The sequence below is a fragment of the Heptranchias perlo genome, chromosome 21 (assembly GCF_035084215.1).
Source record: "Heptranchias perlo isolate sHepPer1 chromosome 21, sHepPer1.hap1, whole genome shotgun sequence".
Classification (NCBI taxonomy): Eukaryota; Metazoa; Chordata; class Chondrichthyes; order Hexanchiformes; family Hexanchidae; genus Heptranchias; species Heptranchias perlo.
In genome coordinates, this window is record NC_090345.1 from 8,820,581 (window position 1) to 8,840,577 (window position 19,997).

The following is a 19,997-nucleotide window of genomic DNA, read 5'->3' on the forward strand; positions in this document are numbered from 1 at the left end:
TATCCAGTTTACTCTTCCATTCTTGTTATCCATTTTCCCACATATCAGAGGAAATAACGGCAGAAGAATCAAGCACTTACTCTATTATGCAATTAAATGGGCTCTGAGTTCAAGTGGATAAATGTTGTGTAGATATTTCTGCAGATTACTATGCTATTTAATCCAAACAGGGTTATTTTCTGAAGCTGTTTATTTGTAGTGGCTGCTGGACCTCTAAAGTGAGACTCTTTCTCACAGTGCACTGCACAGCCACAGACAGACAGAGGCTGATTTTCTCTGCTTCTATACCTACAGGTGGTTAAATACGCTGGGAATGTCAGCCAAGCAGGGGATAGACGTCGTGATCCGGAATTCGTTCTTTGACCACGGATATAATCACCTTGTGGATCAGAACTTTAACCCGCTACCAGTAAGCTCAAAGAAATCCTCAATTCTTACAGCTTCAGTCATTAAACAAGCAACTGTTTACATTGGAACTGAACAAATGAGGAGTAGGATTACCAGCGAGACGAGCGGGTTTCACGGCCGAGCTGGATCCTGTCCTTGCCTGACGTATCCCTCCTCCCCCCCCCCCCACTGTCCTCCCCAAATCCTGAGGGCAGTTGTAGCATCCCAACCCCCAAACTGGTCTAGATGAACTAACTCAGCAAGCACCAGGAATCAATCCTGCTCTACAAGGCTTAGTGCCATGCTGAGCAGTGCACTTCCCTACTGAGGTATCACAGCCCCTCTGTCCAAAATTCCCCAGCACTGACAGCTCTCAGCTGGTGAGCATGAGGGTGATGAATATAACTTGCGGATCATACCAAAGAAGAGGGCCATTCAATAGTTGCTGGGGTAGCACGCTTGGCTACCAAATCTTCTGTGCTAGAGAGTGCCCAGGCAAAGCTCACATCCTTGATTTCCTACGTAGTGAATTGCAACACGGGAACCAGGTACTTTGCAACTGGGAGGGGAAGAGATACATACCTCAATCAAATTTGAATCCAGCCCAGTGTCATGCAATAAGATTCGTCCCTCATACACAAAGCAGAGTTCCACCTGAAGTGTATTAGAAAGAAAGAATCGCATTTATATAGCACCTTTCACGATGACCCAAAGTGCTTTACAGCCAATGAAATACTTTTGAAGTTAGTCACTGTTGTAATATAGGAAATATGGCAGCCAATTTGTGCACAGCAAGGTCCCACAAACAGCAATGCGATAATGACCAGTTAATCTGTTTTAGTGATTTTGGTTGAGGGATAAATGTTGGCCAGGACACCGGGGAGAACTCCCCTGCTCTTCTTCAAAATAGTGCCGAGTCCACCTGAGAGGGCAGACTTGGTCTCAGTTTAGCGTCTCATCTGAAAGGCGGCACCTCCGACAGTGCAGCGCTCCCTCAGTACTGCACTGGAGTGTCGGCCTAGATTTTGCGCTCAATCTCTGGAATGAGATTTGAAACAACCTTCAGACCCAGATGCGAGAGTGCTAGCCACTGAGCCACAGCAGACACAGTAGTCTCAACTTGCTAGCCGGTTGGCATTCACTGCACAAATTTGGCAGTAAATTGGCAATCTCACTCCGAATGTCCACATGGCTCGTTGGTATAGGAGACGGAAATGTTGCCTTGATGTACTTCTCTGAGGATGGGGGTTAAGGCGCCCTGTTGTGGCAGTGCAGAAGGAGCTTTACCAACTACTTGTGCTACACCTAACCTGGTCTACCTGATTGAGATTTTTGTGCTCAAGTCTCTGGAGTGGGAAGGCCACGACCTTTTGACTCAAGAAGAGTTTGCAGGTCTGCGTCATAAACACAGCGTCCATGTGTTTATATTTTGTTGCCATGGTGATGTGAAATATTATAGGGTTTTTTTCTCCAGAATATAGTTTTAGGGAAAAAATGTAAACTAATTGTGTGTCCAAAAGTTCTGACTGCTCTCACTTAATGAGCACATAAAATGAAAAGCAAAAATTGCCAATTATATATTAAATGGAAAGGCACCTATGAAACCTAAAACTATTTAGTATTATTAATTTAAAAGCCGAGCACTTAAAAAAAACCCCAGCAGGATTTGAATTCTTCAATCTTCCAAACTTGCTAAGAGTGACGGAAACTAAGTGGAAGTCTCTTAATTCTCCTCATAAAGGTCAATTCTAAACTCCAAATGGAAAACTATTAACCAAATATCAAGTAGAGGGGCATCTGGTCATAATAATTGTAAAGATGGAGGTTTCCTTTCCCTGGAATGCCACAGATAGCTCCATACCAAGTGAAATTTAGGATTACATTTGCTGCATTGGGGTGGGAGAGTTGGAGGGTTGGGGTGAGGGAGAGAAGGAGAGGAGCAAGAATTATCATCAATTAAGCTATTCCACAAAGAGGCAACCTATCTGCAAATCACACGGCATTTTTGATAAGACAGAGAAGTCCAAAATTTGGACAATCTAATTTTCCCTACCCAAAGGCTGGATAGTGAGGCAAACAGAAAAGTGACCGCAAGATCTGTACGACAGGTTAAGTTTAAAAAAGAAAGACTTGCGCCTTTCATGATCTCAGGACATCCCAAAGTCTTTTACAGCCAATTAAATAATTTTTAAATGTAGTCGCTGTTGTAATGTAGGAAATGCGGCAGCCAATTTGCACACAGCAAGGTCCCACAAACAGCAATGAGATAATGACCAGATAATCTGTTATTTTTTTAGTGATGTTGGTTGAGGGATAAGTATTGGCCAGGACAGCGGGACGAACTCTCCTGTTCTTCTTTGAAATAGTGCCATGAGATCTTTTACATCCACCAGAGAGGGCAGATAGGGCCTCGGTTCAACCTCTCTTCCGAAAGATGGCACCTCCAACAGTGCAGCGCTTCCTCAGTACTGCACTGGAGTGTCAGCGTAGATTTTTGTGCTCAAGTCTCTGGAGTGGGAAGGCCACGACCTTTTGACTCAAGAAGAGTTTGCAGGTCTGCGTCATAAACACAGCGTCCATGTGTTTATATTTTGTTGCCATGGTGATGTGAAATATTATAGGGTTTTTTTCTCCAGAATATAGTTTTAGGGAAAAAATGTAAACTAATTTTGAACTTAAAACTTTTTTTGCTACTTTTATTAGAGTCTCATGCCTGCTAATAGAGTCTCCTTACGTGAAGTTCAGAGTTTACTGTATTGATATGTTTTATGGTTCGTCCTGTCTTTAGAAGTCGGTCCCTGTAGTATAGTCAACAGCTCTTTCATGTTTATTGGCTCCTAAAGTTTCACCTGGAAATTTAGTAGGGTATCTTGGCAGAGCTGCCCATCTCACACAGAGAAGCACACTCTTTTCATTTCTTAATATTCATCTCGGAACAAGAAGACGCCATTCAGTCCATCCAGGTCACTTCATCGCCCGAGAGCTGCCTCACTCATAATAGGGTTTATTCAGTGACCCCGCGCTCCCATGTGGGGAGCCTTGCTCAACGGGAGCACGAGACAGAAAATCAGCAGCACAGCGTTCAGCTTATCCTCATTTTCCTTCTTCTCATGCCAAAGCCACGTCGCTCTGTTCTTGCTGATCCAATCCCCCTTTGGGTGCTTCAACTGAGTCAATATTTACTGTGCTCAGTGCCAGTCTATTCCATAAGTCAATAAGTCTGTTATTCCTTAACTTGTGACTTCTCCAGTTTATGATCCGGGATAGGGAGAGGGGAGGGAATTCCTCAAATAACAAAAATTCGTAGTAACCTGCTAACAAAATTACAGGAATATGAAGCTTTTCAAACATGCAGTTTCATTCATTCCTGTTTTTGCTAAAAGTGAATTTTGACCCCTCCCCCTCTCTTTGGTTCTCTCATCCTTCTCCACAGAGTATTGCCGTATCACATTATCGATTCCCTTCATTATTTTTTTGAAAAGGATTATATTCCACCAATTAACCTTTTTTTTCCTATGAGATTAGATTTGCAATAGATCTATGATGTTGAAACTCCCCCACTACCTATCCAGAAGTGCAGCAGCCCCTCACTGGAACATTCTGTTTTCTCTGAACTTTTGACTCTCCGTTTAACTTAAAAAATACCCCAAAACGTCCTCTTGCTTCGCTACATAGGGGACAGGCTTCACTATATGTGTTCTAATATAACCTCTGATATAAAATACATTATGTGGAGATGCCGGTGATGGACTGGGGTTGACAATTGTAAACAATTTTACAACACCAAGTTATAGTCCAGCAATTTTATTTTAAATTCACAAGCTTTCGGAGGCTTCCTCCTTCCTTTTACCTGAGGAAGGAGGAAGCCTCCGAAAGCTTGTGAATTTAAAATAAAATTGCTGGACTATAACTTGGTGTTGTAAAATTGTTTACAAATAAAATACATTCTACAATGGCTCCCTACGTTTAATGGAGAAATTGTATGAGTCACATCTTTTGTTACAGAACAATTCTTCTTATCACCGGCAAAGATAAGGGGCACACTTGCACCAGTAATCCAGTAACTACATCTAAAGTAGGGACCGTCTTTGTTTCAAGACTCATTAGCTAGTTTGCATGGTTCCTGATCAGCTAAAACCCAAGATAAAAGGACATATTTTTATTTAACATTGACTTATGTAACCTATAATCTATCCTTCTCCTCCCCAAACCAGCATCCATTCCCTAAAAAAGGGAAAAATGTTGAAATATTGTAGGGCTATGGGGAAAGAATGGGGAAGTGGATAAAATTGGATAGCTCTTTCAAAAAGCCGGCACAGGCACAATGGGCCAAATGGCCTCCTACTGTGCCATTAGATTCTATGATTTTTAAATTCAGAAATTTATTTTAGGACAAAGGAAAATGGAGGTAATTCTGAAGGCACTGGTTAAAAAGATTTTGTGTGCGTATGTGTGAGTGTGTGTATGTGTGCATGTCTGTGTGTGAGTGTGTGTACGTTTGTGCATATATGTGTATGTGCATTTGTATGTGTACGTTTGTGCGTATGTGTGAGTGTATGTGTGTGTGCGTGTGTGTGCGCGCGTGTGTGTGTGTGTTCCCACTGATGTGCAATGCTTGCTCTATTTTGGCTTGATCTCTTAGAGCTCGGGGCTCTCTTACTATTTTTCCCGTGGGAGCTATCAGGAAGATGAAAGAGGTGCTATTTTATGATTAGGAATGTAAAACTGTATCACAGAGCTGCAATCTGAAACATTATCTTCATGTCACTCGGCCCGGCAGACTTTGTTGCCAGCATAGCACATGTGGGCTTTGCTTTGTGAGCACATACAGCTCCTGAAAGACATGGAAATTGAGAGCTAGACACGAGCCGGAGCTTTAGCCCTTCTTTACTCTGTGAGTGCTTTTGTATAAACTATTGACTGGGGTTAATATGCTACCTCATTTTTAATTTTGCTGGGACTGAAAGCCAATATTGCTATGCTACGTATATAAAAATAAAATACCTAACGAGTCTTCCTGTAATTAATTATGATAAAAATGTAAAATAATCTGTTAATACTGCAGAGCCTGTATTGTAAATCCAATATACCGGCTGATGTGAGTTAGAACACGGCCCTTTCACATCCGGAATAAGTGTCGGAATCCAACCCAGATAGAAAGAAAGAAAAATCTCCTCGCTCTGCCGACTATGAGGGTCCTGAAAGAGGGGAGTTTGGTTCGTCTCAGCCCTGTTCCCAGTGGTCCGATTAGTTCTATACCGAGAGCCTCAGGATGAGTGGGGTGAGAAATTAAACGCTCTCAGCGGTGAAGAAAGGGATGCTGTTCAGAAGTTCAACTTAAACCAAATTGTTAGGGCAGAGTCGAGGAGGTTTTACTCTGTATCTGACCCTGCTTTCCCTGATCAGGCCTGAAAATGCCTGTTGCTGACAGAGGGTGCCCAAAGCAGAGAGCAGTTTTGTTCCCTGTCACTCTCACATCCTTCGCCTGGAACACAATTTTCACCAACAAATATAAGAAATTTGTATAAATCTGTACTTTATATACTTAAGGTCATACACATGAATTTCTAATATTCCTTGCCCATTACTATTTTCACATTCAAATGGCATCAGTAATGCAGCACCACAAGGGTAAGAGGCAATGATTTCTGAAGTGGATTGTTATTATGGGAGGAGGCAAAAAGTACTTTCAGTGTGAAGGACTCCTTTGGAGGAACAGCAACTCATGCAGGGGGTATATCTCCATAGGCAGCATCCATCCCATTGCTTACCCAGGTAACCATCTTCATGTGTACCCTGGTTGAATACCATCAGCAGGTTCATCAACTATGGGGGGCATCATAGCCCATCTTGTCCTCTCCTGATGTCTGCACCTATGCTCTTCGAAAGAGGCGGGGTCATTGCATGGTATTTCATTTAGCGGATGTGAATATAACATTATCTAGTTTAAAACAATATCAGAAATGAACATAATTCCTCCCCCCCTCCTACCCATACAGATGCAGACATGCAGATGCACAAGGATACAGTGTAGTGCATATGTAAAAAGGTCTCCTGACAAAAGTAGTTCATTCTGTGTTAATTAATGACCTTTTTTGTGTTCATTAATGTCCCTTTCTGTGTTAATTAATGTTCCTTTAAAAAAAAAGGAGCTGGATAACTTTCTGGCTATGACAGAAACTGAAACAGAAACGCAGACATAGGGCCCGATATTACCAGGGCTGCGGGTTCGCGGCGGTGGTGGGGGGAGCAAAATCAGTCTGCCCCGAACGCAATTGCAGGCTGATTGGATCCACTTACCTGTTGTTCCGGGTTCCCCGCTGCTGAGCTGCACGGCGGGCAGACTGCGCATGCGCAGTAAGGTCTGTCAGCTGGAGGAGCTCTATTTAAAGGGGCAGTCCTCCACTGACTGATGCTGCAAGAAATAGGAAAAATTACAGCATGGAGCAGCCCAGGGGGAAGGCTGCTCCGAGGTTTAATGATGCCTCACTCCAGGTATCATTGGATGTGGTGAGGAGGAGGGGGAGGACAGAGATCTTCCCCCCGGCAGGCGGGAGGAAGCGGCCTGCCTCTGCCACCAAGAAGGCCTGGCTCAAGGTGGCAGAGGAGGTCGCCTGCACCACCAACATATCGCCCACCTGCATACAGTGCAGGAGGCACTGCAATGACCTAAGTAGGTCAGCCAAAGTAAGTACGCTTACTCATTCCCCTACACTCCGTCTGCCACATCACCGCCCCCACCCCACTTCTCCTTCTGCACTGCCAATACTACTCTGTCACATCAACCCTCACACCCACTCAAACCTCATCCTCATCTTACCTGCACTTACTCACCTCGCCAGTACTCATCCCGCCACTACCACTCAACCCAATCCTCATACAATCTCATGGCTCTATCTCATACTCACCCTCTCATGCATCTCTTTCACGGCCAGCCTCACTCAACCTGCCACTACCTGTGCTGCAGCCACAGGGCATGCATCACATATGTGCAGTAGGCAGCGTAAGGCAAACGTGTCGTGAGCATGAAGGGGATGCACAAGGGTGTTTGAGGGTTTGTCATGGTTTTTACTTATATTTAATTTCTGAGCAACTCACATCACATATTGTATTGGCACCACTACTGTCACGTCTTTGCGAATCTTGTCTGGTTTGTGCAATAATGCCCTTTCCTGAGGATCACAATGAAGACCCACAACTGACGCCACCCATTGTGTCACTGCAGAGTGGGAGTAGGTGTATTTGCAGGGCTCTTTTGTGCAGACGACTGAGAGACGTCGGCGATGTCCCCGGTGGCACCCTAGCAGGATGCGGAGGAGATGTTGTTGAGGGCAGTGGTGACTTTGACAGCGACAGGTAAGAAGATGGTGCTCGGGCCAGCTGGGAGCAGCTCGGCATGAAGGAGGCTGCAGATGTCCACGACTACATGTTGAGTGACTCTGAGCCTCCGTGTGCACTGCTGCTCAGAGAGGTCCAGGAAGCTGAGCCTCGGTCTGTGGACCCTGTGGCGAGGGTAGTGCCCTCTGCGACGCATCTCTCTCTGCGGTAGCCCTCCCTCCTGCTGTGCAGGTGGATGTGTCACAGCACTGTGTTGTGGAGCTCCACGTGTCAGAGGTGGACGGCATTGCCGGCGAGGCTGGTGATGCTGTTCGCCCTCCGAGGAGGTCATGACTGCAACTACGGCAGCCCCCATCCGGAAGATGTACATCTGAGGGGGTCCGCAAGGTAGGTACATGTGTCTGGACACCGGGGTAAGTGTGCAAGTTGGTGAGTTTTGTTGTTAGGAGGAGGGCGGTGGAGGCCAAACTTTGTCCAAAGTGACAGAGTGGCCTCCTGCAATGAGTGAGGGTCTCCCCCCACCCCCCCCACCTGTCAAATGGACCTTTGCAGCTGCCACAGGCTGATGGCTGCAACACGTCCATTTGAACTGGGAGTGTTTCCCCCAGTACGGGAAACAGTCCCAGTTGTTTGTAAAATCCCAACCCTCCTGAAATATCACGTTAATCAGGTCTGTAAACGACCTGAAATACCTAAATAAATACTTTAAGTGGCACCCCGCCGGCTTTAATTGCCGGCGGGAGTCCCACATGCGGGGGCTGCGCACGCATGTCAGCGCGTCTGTGGGAAACCCGGAAGTGGGCGGGTTGGAGCCAGGCTCCCGCCCCGCCCCGGGAATCCCCAATTTTCGAAGCCCCCCCCCCGCCAGGACAGCACCCGATCGCGGGTGCTAAAATCATGCCCATAATGTCTTAATACTCACTGGGTGACTGTGGGGGTATAATTTAACTTCAACGGGGCTCAGAAACAGCTGGTAGCAGCTTAACTAAAGCTGACGGCAATGGAAAGGAAAATTAGGCGGCACGTGGAAGAACGGCCAATCCACTATCACCCATTTTGCGCCCCCGCCAAAGTGGCGTTTGCCCTAAATGGTTCCATTGGGACTGCCGGGACTGCAAGAATGGTGTCCACGAAATGCAGCTGGTCAGGGTCAAAGAACACGCACTCTGATGTTAGGTTGAAATTCTGGAATTTTCACTCAATTACCTTTGACGTCAAGGAGAAATTTTGTGGAATTCTTGGAAGTTTAACTGCTCAACATAGATTAATTATGGAAAGTATAAAGGAGTGCGGATTTGGTCTTTTTGGAAGGAATAAGCTTGATCACAGATGCAGGAAACTAGGATCCACTCTTCCTCACTTCTGACATACCACAAACTAAACTGTTAATTCTATGAAACAAGATTTTGATATTTGGACCATATTAAAGTATTTAAAGAGTTACTTAATTATACAGAAAAAACACATACACTGAAGGGAATTTGGCTTCCTTAGATTATTGATTCATAGAGATCATGTTGACAGATAGTACAGGCTTCAATCCAGAGTAAAGGAGCCCAGTCCTAGAACAATGTCACAGCTCAGTAGTGTGTCACAACCTACTTACCAATGGGCCTAATAAGTATTGCAGTGTATTCTGAGCTGAAATGAGGTCCTGGGAGCCAACTAAAACACACAGTTCAATCACCAATTCGAGGGCCCCGACCTGCGTTGCAATCTTTTTTTCTCTCTGTTTAATCCATTTTTCATATGCACTTATGTTGAAAGCTTGTGTTGGATTGCCTCTACTGGGAAGTCTAGAGTAGTGGTGCGCGGCTGTTAATGAGGAGTTGAGTAGAAGCCACACGGGAAGCCCAAGCCCAAACAAGCAACTTATGTGAGGTCTACCCCACTGGACACATCCCCATTCAAAAAGAGCTGATTTCCTCCCCCCCCCCCCCCCCCCCCCCACCCTCACCTTTCCTATTATTATTTAATGCAAAAAGATTGAGCTAAGTTTTGTTATTAGATTAGAAAAATGTAGATGAAGGACCGGGGCCCATAATGCAGGACACCACCAAGTCTGAAAAGAATTGGGGCCGAAGTTTCGTTAAATCAAGAAGAAGGAAGTTTGAGATTTGGTTTTACAAGCCTGAAGACTTTAGTGGGAAAAGAAAGTCTGAGGGAGACAAGGAGTTCCACAGGCATGAGATCCTGAGAAAGAATGAGTTGGAGTAACAATTTCGAATGCATTGTTAAGACACTGAGGCACAGCTGGTGTGCCTAAGCCTGCACTAGGAGGTAGATTATTGATTCATAGAGATCATGTTGACAGATAGTACAGGCTTCAATCCAGAGTAAAGGAGCCCAGTCCTAGAACAATGTCACAGCTCAGTAGTGTGTCACAACCTACTTACCAATGGGCCTAATAAGTATTGCAGTGTATTCTGAGCTGAAATGAGGTCCTGGGAGCCAACTAAAACACACAGTTCAATCACCAATTCGAGGGCCCCGACCTGCGTTGCAATCTTTTTTTCTCTCTGTTTTATCAATGCCGCTTTGGTCATCTCTTATTCCTTTTAAGCTCCAAATACTCCAACTTACATAAAATCACAGAATCTTACAGCACTGAAGGAAGCCGTTCAGCCCATCATGCCTGTGCCAGCTCTTTGAAAGAGCCATCCAATCAGTCCCACTCCCCCGCTCTTTCCCCATTGCCCTGCAAATTCTTTGCTTTTCAAGTATACATCCAATTCCCTTTTGAAAGTTACTATTGAATCTGCTTCCATCACCCTTTCAGGCAGTGCATTCCAAATCATAACAACTCACTACGTAAAAAGAAATTCTCCTCATCTCCCCTTTTCTTTTACTTTTCCTCCACTATGCGTCCTCCCAGTGTGAAATCAAGACTAAATGCACCACCTCCTCCTGTAACTCATCCCCAGCACTTCAAAACTGTGGAACCTCTTGCTTCACCTCAGTCTTACTTTCCTCCTAGGCTCAAGGTTGGCATCACCTGACCACCTGATTTATCTCCTTCTACTCTTCAACTTTAGTATAGTTCTACGTTATGGACCTTGGGTGTTCGCTTAAATTCCTTTACAAATCCAGCTTAAAACATGTTGGAGAATTCATTTTAACTATAGCAAACATGAATTTAAATCCACTGCTAGTGGATTATGGGTTTTTTAAAAATATTAAAAAAAGAGGAAGGCTGAGACAATCTGCTGCTGATGGTATAAGTTACATGATCTTAAAACTCAGTAACCAGAGTCTGATGATGGGTTTGGGACATAATTGGTGTGGGGGAGGGGAAGTGAAGCTGAGACAGAGGAAAAAATACACATGATTCCTATAGTATTATAACAAGGCAAAAACCATATATCTTTAAACCTGATTCATGATAAATGTCACATTAGTTCCCCAGTGGAATCCCAGCCAGGAAGAGGAATATTTGACATTCTTCTGATGTGGTTAATTAGGCCAGATCACTTGCCACAGAACAGTTAAAACTACTTTACGTGTCCTCTTTGTGCTGAATTTTACATTAATCCTTTTAATTTAGTTTTCAAAAACAAATGATAAAAAAGAACTATAATTATTTTTATATTTTGTCGGTGGATCTCCCCTGCCATTGCCAACAGAAAGTCAGAGGGTGTGCTGCTTTATAGTGGCAGGCATGTCAGACCATGTCACTCACAACGTATTATTACACACTAAGAGGGAACTGATAGCCCTTTTCTAACCGATGTAAAGCGACTGCCCTGAGGAAAGCTATATGCTCGTAAGATAGAGCTGTGTTTAACTTTGCCTGCCCCTTTAAGGCCATAAAGTCTAAGTGTTGTAAATAGGCACTTCCTCGGGTCAATTAGAGACTAATTGTTGTTGCCGATGGAAGTTTGTAGATTGGCAACTGCTTGTAAATCTCCAACTCCTCCCTTAGATGAGGCCAGATTATCAAGGTCAGAAAAAACCAGCAGGACATGACTGGTTTTCTTTCTTTTTAAAAAAAAATGTTACTTGTTCACTCAATGGTTCTGTATCTGTTCATCTGTGACCTATTGGTGTTGTATGATTATATTTGAGACAATCGGGTACAAGTGTGACACAGACTTTGTATGTGTCATATTTTCAAGTGTGACACTTTGAGGTGTGACAGACGCAGTACATGCAAAACGTAGGATCATGGCTGATCTGTACCTCAACTCCATTTACTTGTCTCATCTCCCTATCCCTTGATACCCCTACCTAACTAAATTATACGCTTACCTAACAAAGATTTTTGCATCCAAGTCTCTTCCCGGGTATAAAAGAAGGAGCCAGGAGTGGGGTGGAGACTGAATCAAGGGCTTCAGGTCAGAGGGAACAGGGTGGCCGGGGTTTGAGGTTGGACAGTAGAGTCAGTATTGGAGTCTTAGTAATATATTAACTGATTAACTGGGACAAATCAGTTCTGTGGGACAAGATAGACAATAACAATGCAAGAAAGATCTCCCATAGCATTGCTCACAATGATTCAGAGGTTACACTATTGCAGGGGAATGGTGGGTGTGGGAGAGGTGCATATCTCCATTGAAAGGATTTGGATAATAAGTTTGTAAGAGATCTCCTCAGAGACAGCTCTTTTGATTGGTTCCTGAAAAATAAATAGGAGTATATTTTCTGACTTATAGGGAGAAATACTTATTGTGCTCATACTCCAATTATCTGTATGCTATTTTAGCCATAAAAATAGAACATCCAGTAATCTGGTTGTCTCTTGATTCTATTTATACTGTCTAATTCAGTGGCCTTTTCCTGCCTATTTATTCCACAAGCCTTTTCATTAAAAAAGTTTCAGCTGACTTCCCTGCGCACTCCTTACCCTCTGCACCCTTGTATTTGAACCCATCACCATAGTGTACAATTTGCCTGGATCGACTGTCTCAATCTCCTTCATAATCAGGGCACCTCCACGTCTCCACTTTGCTAAAGAAAACTGGCCAACTTATTTATGTTTCCTTGTAACTTAAATCTGCATTACCTGTTTTATCCTGATTCTTGATCATAATCTGATTACATAATTCTTAAGGTCAATTTCAGAAAATGGGTGAAAATCTTAATTCACTTCCTTAATGATGGAATTGCTCTCCCATGTATACTGTACGTAAGCTTTGTGCTCTGGCTCATCTCAGTTCCTTTATTACTGTATTGGATATCTGAGATTGTGAGTAGAGGACACAGATTTAAGGTGACTGGCAAAAGAACCGAAGGCAACATGAGGAAACACTGTCTTATGCAGCGAGTTTTTATGATCTGGAATGTGCTGCCTGAAAGGGTGGTGGAAACAGATTCAATCATGGCTTTCAAAAAGGAATTGGATAAATACTTGAAGGGAAAAAAATTGCAAGGCCACGGGGAAAGAGTGGGGAAATGGGACTAACTGGATTGCTTTTGCAAAGAGCTGGCATGGGTTTGATGGGCTGAATGGCCTCCTTTTGTGCTGTAACCGTTCTATGAGTCTTATGATTCTATGAGATGAGGATATGTAGAGTTGTTGTAGCTCTTATGGCTTCCTTTGAAGAACAGCACCTCATCCTGGGTGGGGTGGGTAATGACAATTCATCCATTATGGTAAAGGCAGGGAATGACAATTTATCCATCTTGGGGGGCAGGGAATGACAATTCATCCATCTTGGGTGGGGCAGGGAATGACAACTGATCCATCTTGGGTGGGGCAGGGAATGACAATTCATCCATCTTGGGTGGGGTAAGGAATGACAATTCATCCATCTTGGGTGGGGCAGGGAATGACAACTGATCCATCTTGGGTGGGGCAGGGAATGACAATTCATCCATCTTGGGTGGGGTAAGGAATGACAATTCATCCATCTTGGGTGGGGCAGGGAATGACAATTCATCTATTTTGGGTGGGGCAGGGAATGACAATTCATCTATTTTGGGTGGGGCACGGAATAACAATTAATCTATCTTGCTACTGAGCAAAAAGGGATGTCCGAAATCATAGTGAAGGGCTGTGCCCCCTCTCCTAACCCAAAGTAAGTGCTTGACTGACCAAAGTACATGCCAAAGACAGCATAGAGAAGCAGGTGGCGGACAATAACTCAAGTGAAAGAGGCTATACTGAGCGCAGTAGTGATGAGAGAGAGAAGAAAACTGTTGAGAGGGAAAGAAACAATTAAAGAAGCAACATATATTATTATCAAAAGCATGTCCAACGGTCAACATTGAGTTGGCAGAATATCCTTCAGAGTCAGAGATGCACAATTCAAACAGTCACTAGAAATAACGGAACAATCCCTTTAATGTGGAAGTGACACTCTTATCCAGAGAATTAGCAGGAAGGTTAAAGGGTTAAATTCTTCCAGGGATAGAAAGACCTGCTGCACAGTTTGAGAAATGTAGTTAAATAGAAGCGGAAATAGGATAGTCAGCAGTGTAACCTACTGCAAAGCAGATCTACTCACAAGAAGAAAGGGCTTCAGTTCTACCTTTGAAGGGCACATTAGAAAAATAACTAATTGTTAAATTATTTTCAATGTAATCCAAAACACTTCCAGATGGGAAAGGTCAGATCTGATAGAGTAATGTGTTTAAAGTGGTGATCTCAACTCTGACCACAACGAAATGGCTTAACTCTCATCCCGATGAGCAAACAGAACTCATTGTGGTTTAAGTAAAGGTGATTTTATGATTTTAAGCTCCTGGCGTGGAGCTTCACCTACTGGAGCACACATGGGAATTCAGTCTATAATTATTGGCCCATTCATTTTGGGGATCATTTTATGAATTGGCTTCTTGGGTGAAGCTGTGCTCCAGGGGTGTGAATTCATAACATTCACACCTCAAGCATGGCCTCCGTAAACCTGATATTCTTCATTCTTTATTTTTCAGTACTCCATCTTGGGCTCATGTTAGTGCTAAGCTTATTGCCTGTAACCCCTTTCTGCTATACAGTCCTTTGATAGCCATTGAATTATATCACATTAAAGAGCACCTGTCAAGACAGTGAACAGCTTGTTTTCCCCTCTTTACATTCTGTACTGAGAAGCATGCATTGTAGGGCTTCCTGTGCCAACTCGACAGAGATCAGCAAACTTGGAATAGAAAAGGATTTGTAACTGGGATTTCCTGGTCTATATGATGCAGTAGATTCAGTACAGTGCCACTAAAGGAGCCTGACTATTTAAATATTAAAATAATGGGTGGACACTCAGCATCCATTCCTAATGAGTAGGCCGGCACATCTGCATGAGGTACCAACCAGCTATGTGAAGAACCAGCCAGCTGTGAGTGGTACCAGCCAGCTGTGTGAGGTACCAGCCAGCTGTGTGCGGTACCAACCGTCTACCAGCAGCTGTGCAATCGTAAGCCAGCATCTTCAGGAGGGGAGGAAACAGGGTAAAGGAAATTTTAACCTGCTGGAGTTCGGCTGTTTTACTTGCTGAAATGTTGGATATCGCTAGAACAAAGGGGAATGCGGGCCCTCCAGCCCCGCAGTGAAGCGTGGAGCAGCACAGCAAACTAAATATGTATTGGCACCCTCCCCTCCTCCTGATTGCCAAACAAGCACGTGGCCAACTTCAGCTATATCCACCATGCAAAAATGGTTTGAAAAAGGTTATAACGCAACAGGAGGAAGTGGAAATAAAAGCAGCAGTCCTGTCGAAGAATGTTTGTAATGGGAAAGTGATCAGGAGCTGATGGCCATTCCGCTGACTGATGCTCGATTAGCAGGTTCCACTCACACAGGAAGTTAGGGCATAAGAACTACGGAAACTCCAGGAAAACAGTGTAAGCACCGTTTATGCTATCTCTCCAGAGTTTCCGCAACTCTTCCAAAGTCACGGTTGGTGAGCAGGAGAGAACCCCTCATGGCAAGTCACCCCGACATGTTGCTCTCTGTATGGCTGCACAGTGCGAAATGCCCTTTGCTGGATGCAAAAATCAGACAGCTACGTCACCTCCCAGTGAAAAATCAATAACAGCACCTCCCAGTGAAAAATCAATAACATCACCTCCCAGTGAAAAATCAACTTCATCTCCCAGTGAAAAATCAATAACATCACCTCCCAGTGAAAAATTAATAACATCACCTCCCAGTGAAAAATCAATAACATCACCTCCCAGTGAAAAATCAATAACATCACCTCCCAGTGAAAGATCAATAACATCATTTCCCAGTGAAAAATCAATAACATCACCTCCCAGTGAAAAATCAATAACAGCACCTCCCAGTGAAAAATCAACTTCATCTCCCAGTGCAAAATCAATAACAGCACCTCCCAGTGAAAAATCAATAACATCACCTCCCAGTGAAAAATCAACTTCACCTCCCAGTGAAAAACCAATAACGTCACTTCCCAGTAAAAAATCAATAACATCACCTCCCAGTAAAAAATCAATAACATCACCTCCCAGTAAAAAATCAATAACATCATTTCCCAGTGAAAAACCAACTTTATCTCCCAGTGAAAAATCAATAACAACACTTCCCAGTGAAAAATCAATAACATCATCTCCCAGTGAAAAATCAATAACATCATCTCCCAGTGAAAAATCAATAACATCACTTCCCAGTGAAAAATCAATAACATCATCTCCCAGTGAAAAATCAATAACATCACTTCGCAGTGAAAAATCAATAACATCACCTCCCAGTGAAAAATCAACTTCATCTCCCAGTGAAAAATCAATAACATCATCTCACAGTGAAAAATCAATAACATCACCTCCCAGTGAAAAATCAACTTCATCTCCCAGTAAAAAATCAATAACATCACCTCCCAGTAAAAAATCAGATAGAACTAGAGAGAGAATGTACGGCACAGTTATAGACCATTTGGCCCAACTGGTCCATGCTGGTGTTTATGCTCCACACGAGCCTCCTCCCACCCCTCTCCATCTAACCCTATCAGTATAACCTTGTATTCCTTTCTCTCTCATTTGTTTATCTAGGTTCCTCTTAATGCATCTATGCTATTTGCCTCAACTACTCCATGTGGTAACGAGTTCCAGATTCTTACCACTCTCTAGGTAAGAAGTTTCTCCTGAATTCCCTATTGGGTTTATTGGTGACTATCTTATATTTATGGCCCCTAGTTTTGGACTCCTCACAGGTGAAAGCATCTTCTGTACATCTACCCTATCAAACCCTTTCATAATCTTAAAGACCTCTATCAGGTCATCCCTCAGACTTCTCCTTTCTAGAGAAATGAGCCCCAGCCTGCTCATTCTTTCCTCATAAGTATAATCTCTTAGTTCTGATGTCATCCTTGTAAATCTTTTTTGCATCTTCTCCAGTGCCTCTATATCCTTTTTACAACATGGAGACCAGAATTTGCACAGTATTCCAAGTGTGGTCTAACCAAATCAATAACATCACCTCCCAGTGAAAAATCAATAACATTCTATTATGTCCCTCCCTGTCCCGAAGGTTCTGAATCTTATTGAGTCTATTTAATAAGAGCCCTGTAGGATGTTGACAATGGGGTGTATCACAGCTGAGACCAATTCTGGCCTTGTCAAGATCTGTACATACACAATCTTCCAGCAGGCACCACTGGACAGTGATCAGGAGCAGGAACCCCAGTGTTTTTGGTGCTCCCTAGCCCAGCGTACCGAAGCCTCTTGGAGGCCTGAAAGAGGCCAGCCTCTCAACCAAGACCCTGGGGAGAAAATAGATTTGCTGGTGGGAGAACATTCCTGCTCCTCCTGGCCCACAAGGAGCCTCGGCCGACTTGAAAGTTGGTGAAGATGAAATGACAAAGGGCGGGAACAGAGCGACCTCAGGCTGGTAAGTGGACTCAGTCTAATCTTAACCCCCTCCCACGCTCTATTCTCACTGGATGAGGGGGGGTTAAAATCAAGTCCATTGTCTCTATTAATGGGACAAAATTACATGCTAACAAGCTGGTTATTTGTATTCTTTGCTAAACTGTATAAAATGTACAGCACACGTCGTTAAAACGCAGTGAATGGCAGTCTCTATCTCCCAGTATCTGCAAACACTTCAAGACCGAGACTTGTTTCGATGAAGGGATTTTAAAAGTCCGAGTTAAGTGCTGCCACATGCGAAATTCCATGGGAATCTCCGCCTGAGAGTAAACCTTGAGAGAACAGACTCAATTAGGTCTTTCTCTCATTACTGAACGAGCAACTCTCGTTTTCTCTGCGGTCGGTAATCGTAAGTTCAAAGAAAACCAAAAAAAAAATAGATCCGATAAGGAAACTTAGCTGTGCTTCAGTGAAGGGTTTAAATCAAGAGAGTGTTTGAAAATCAGTGGGTCGCGAGAGTAAATAACTGCTTATTTGCAATTACATTTTCCGAGATCATCTAATGGATTGGAGTGACCACCACACAACAAACGGCGCCAGTAATTGGTTGGCGTGTTGGCTTATTTGGCACTGCCGGGATCCAGGTTTGGTAGGGGACAGACCACGAGGCACAGTTTCTGCACCAGTTTTCTTTTTCTTTTAGCTGAATGGAAATTTCATGCTTATTTTAGAAAGCGTGACCGGAGTGAAATGTCTCCATTCATCCTGCTACACTGCAGGGTACACTGAAGATGGTTTTACATTGTAGCTTTGAAGTGAAGACCTTATTTAGATGACTTAATTTGTTTTGTGGACCTGGGGGACTAGTTTGAATGTTATCCTCATCAAGATAAGGATGGTTAGTGCTGGGAAATGTTCCATTTTTTTTCTCCTTTCAGTGTCAGCATCACGCACTTCCAGGTCAGGTGTAACATGTATAAGTGCAAAGTAAAGCTTGTCTTTTCTCTAACCCAACAACATGCCTTGGCCCTAAGCTCAGTAGAGCACCCCCAAATACCCAGTGTGACATTTCTGTTTCAAACACCAGCTGTCCTCGGGACCTCTTGCCTTCGGACTGTCAATTTACTGCCAATCCATGGGCAGTTTTGCGCTGCAGCCCACACCCAGTGTTTGGTTGGGATTGTTTCAACTTATTTCATTTACAACCTTTACAGGTAACTGAGGGAGGAGCCTTTCATCCCATCAAATTTCCACATCCCTGCAATGGCCTCCCTCACCTTGAGGGGCACAAAGTTCAACAAAAAATTTGTAAAAGTTTTATTATATTTATGTTAATATAGGGTGAATCATTCCAGCTGACAGTTTATTACCAGGATCACTCAACGTGTGTGGGATGATGCATCCCAGTGCAATGAAACCACTGCACTGGAGCCTCTTAGTTCCACAGGGGCAGCAATACAAATTGAAAATGCCCCTGCTCTACACTCCTGCCAAACACTGAGAGGGGTCATAGAATCGTAGAATCATACAGCACAGAAGGAGGACATTCGGCCCATCGTGCCTGTGCCGTCTCTTTGAAAGAGCTATCCAATTAGTCTGCTCTTTCCCCATAGCATTGCAAATCTTTCCCTTTCAAGTATTTATCCAACATGATCCACTGTTTTAAAGATATTTAAAATACTAAGATGTACGTAGACTGTGATTGCAGGTTGACAACACTCGCACGTCCTGTGATTTACAGAAGTTTCATTAGTGCTCGTGATTCACATGGAAAATTTAAACATATAGAAAGCTGTGTTTAGATTTCCTACACAAGTCACAGGCATTAAATAAACTTATGCAAATTGCAGGTCTCACAGGTGAATTTCAAATTTTGGCAGTGCTGCAGATGCTGCAAGCTGGTTCATTTCATTGAACCTAAACACAGAAATAGGGATAGAAGTATAAAATTAACAACTTGCATTTATATATCACCGTAACATATTTCACAGACAAGGAAAAGAATGGGTGTCAAGCCTTTATGGGTGAGTTAGCAGGGATGACTGACAGCTTGGCTGAAAACCTGGGTTTTGACAAGGCTTTTAAAGCCTGGAAGGGGGGTAGAAAAGTGGTGGGATTTAAGGAGAGAGTTCCAGAATAGGGCCAAGACAGCTGCAGCTTTGTCTCAGTAGTGAAGTGAAGAGAGGAGGGAATGCAAAGAAGGCCAGAGTCAGAGAACTGGAGGGCAAGAGAAAGTACCTAAGGCTGAAGGAGATTGCAGAGATAGGGTGGGGTGATAGCCATGGAGGGATTTATAGATAAAGGCAAGGATTTTAAATTCAATACGCTGAGGGATAGGGAGCCGGTGTAAGTCAATGAGGAGGGGGTGACTGGTGAGCAGGGCTGAATGTTGGACAGGATACAGGTTTTGGACAGTTTTGGTTTATGGAGCATCATGGTAAGGAAGCAGTTACAGATTAAAAGAAATTGTTTTCCTTCCCCTAGTGTAGTTGTATGTAACATAGAAACATAGAAAA

The 19,997-nt window shown here is 43.6% G+C and overlaps 1 protein-coding gene across 1 annotated transcript in view; it reads left to right on the forward strand.

Annotated features, from left to right (window-relative positions):
• The window catches only part of hpse2 (heparanase 2), a 220,012-nt gene that overhangs the window by 152,532 nt on the left and 47,483 nt on the right, over positions 1-19,997 (forward strand). Inside the window, exon 9 of the mRNA XM_068002697.1 lies at positions 295-409. Within this exon, the coding sequence (XP_067858798.1) occupies positions 295-409 (115 nt within the window). The remainder of the gene's footprint in view (positions 1-294; positions 410-19,997) is intronic.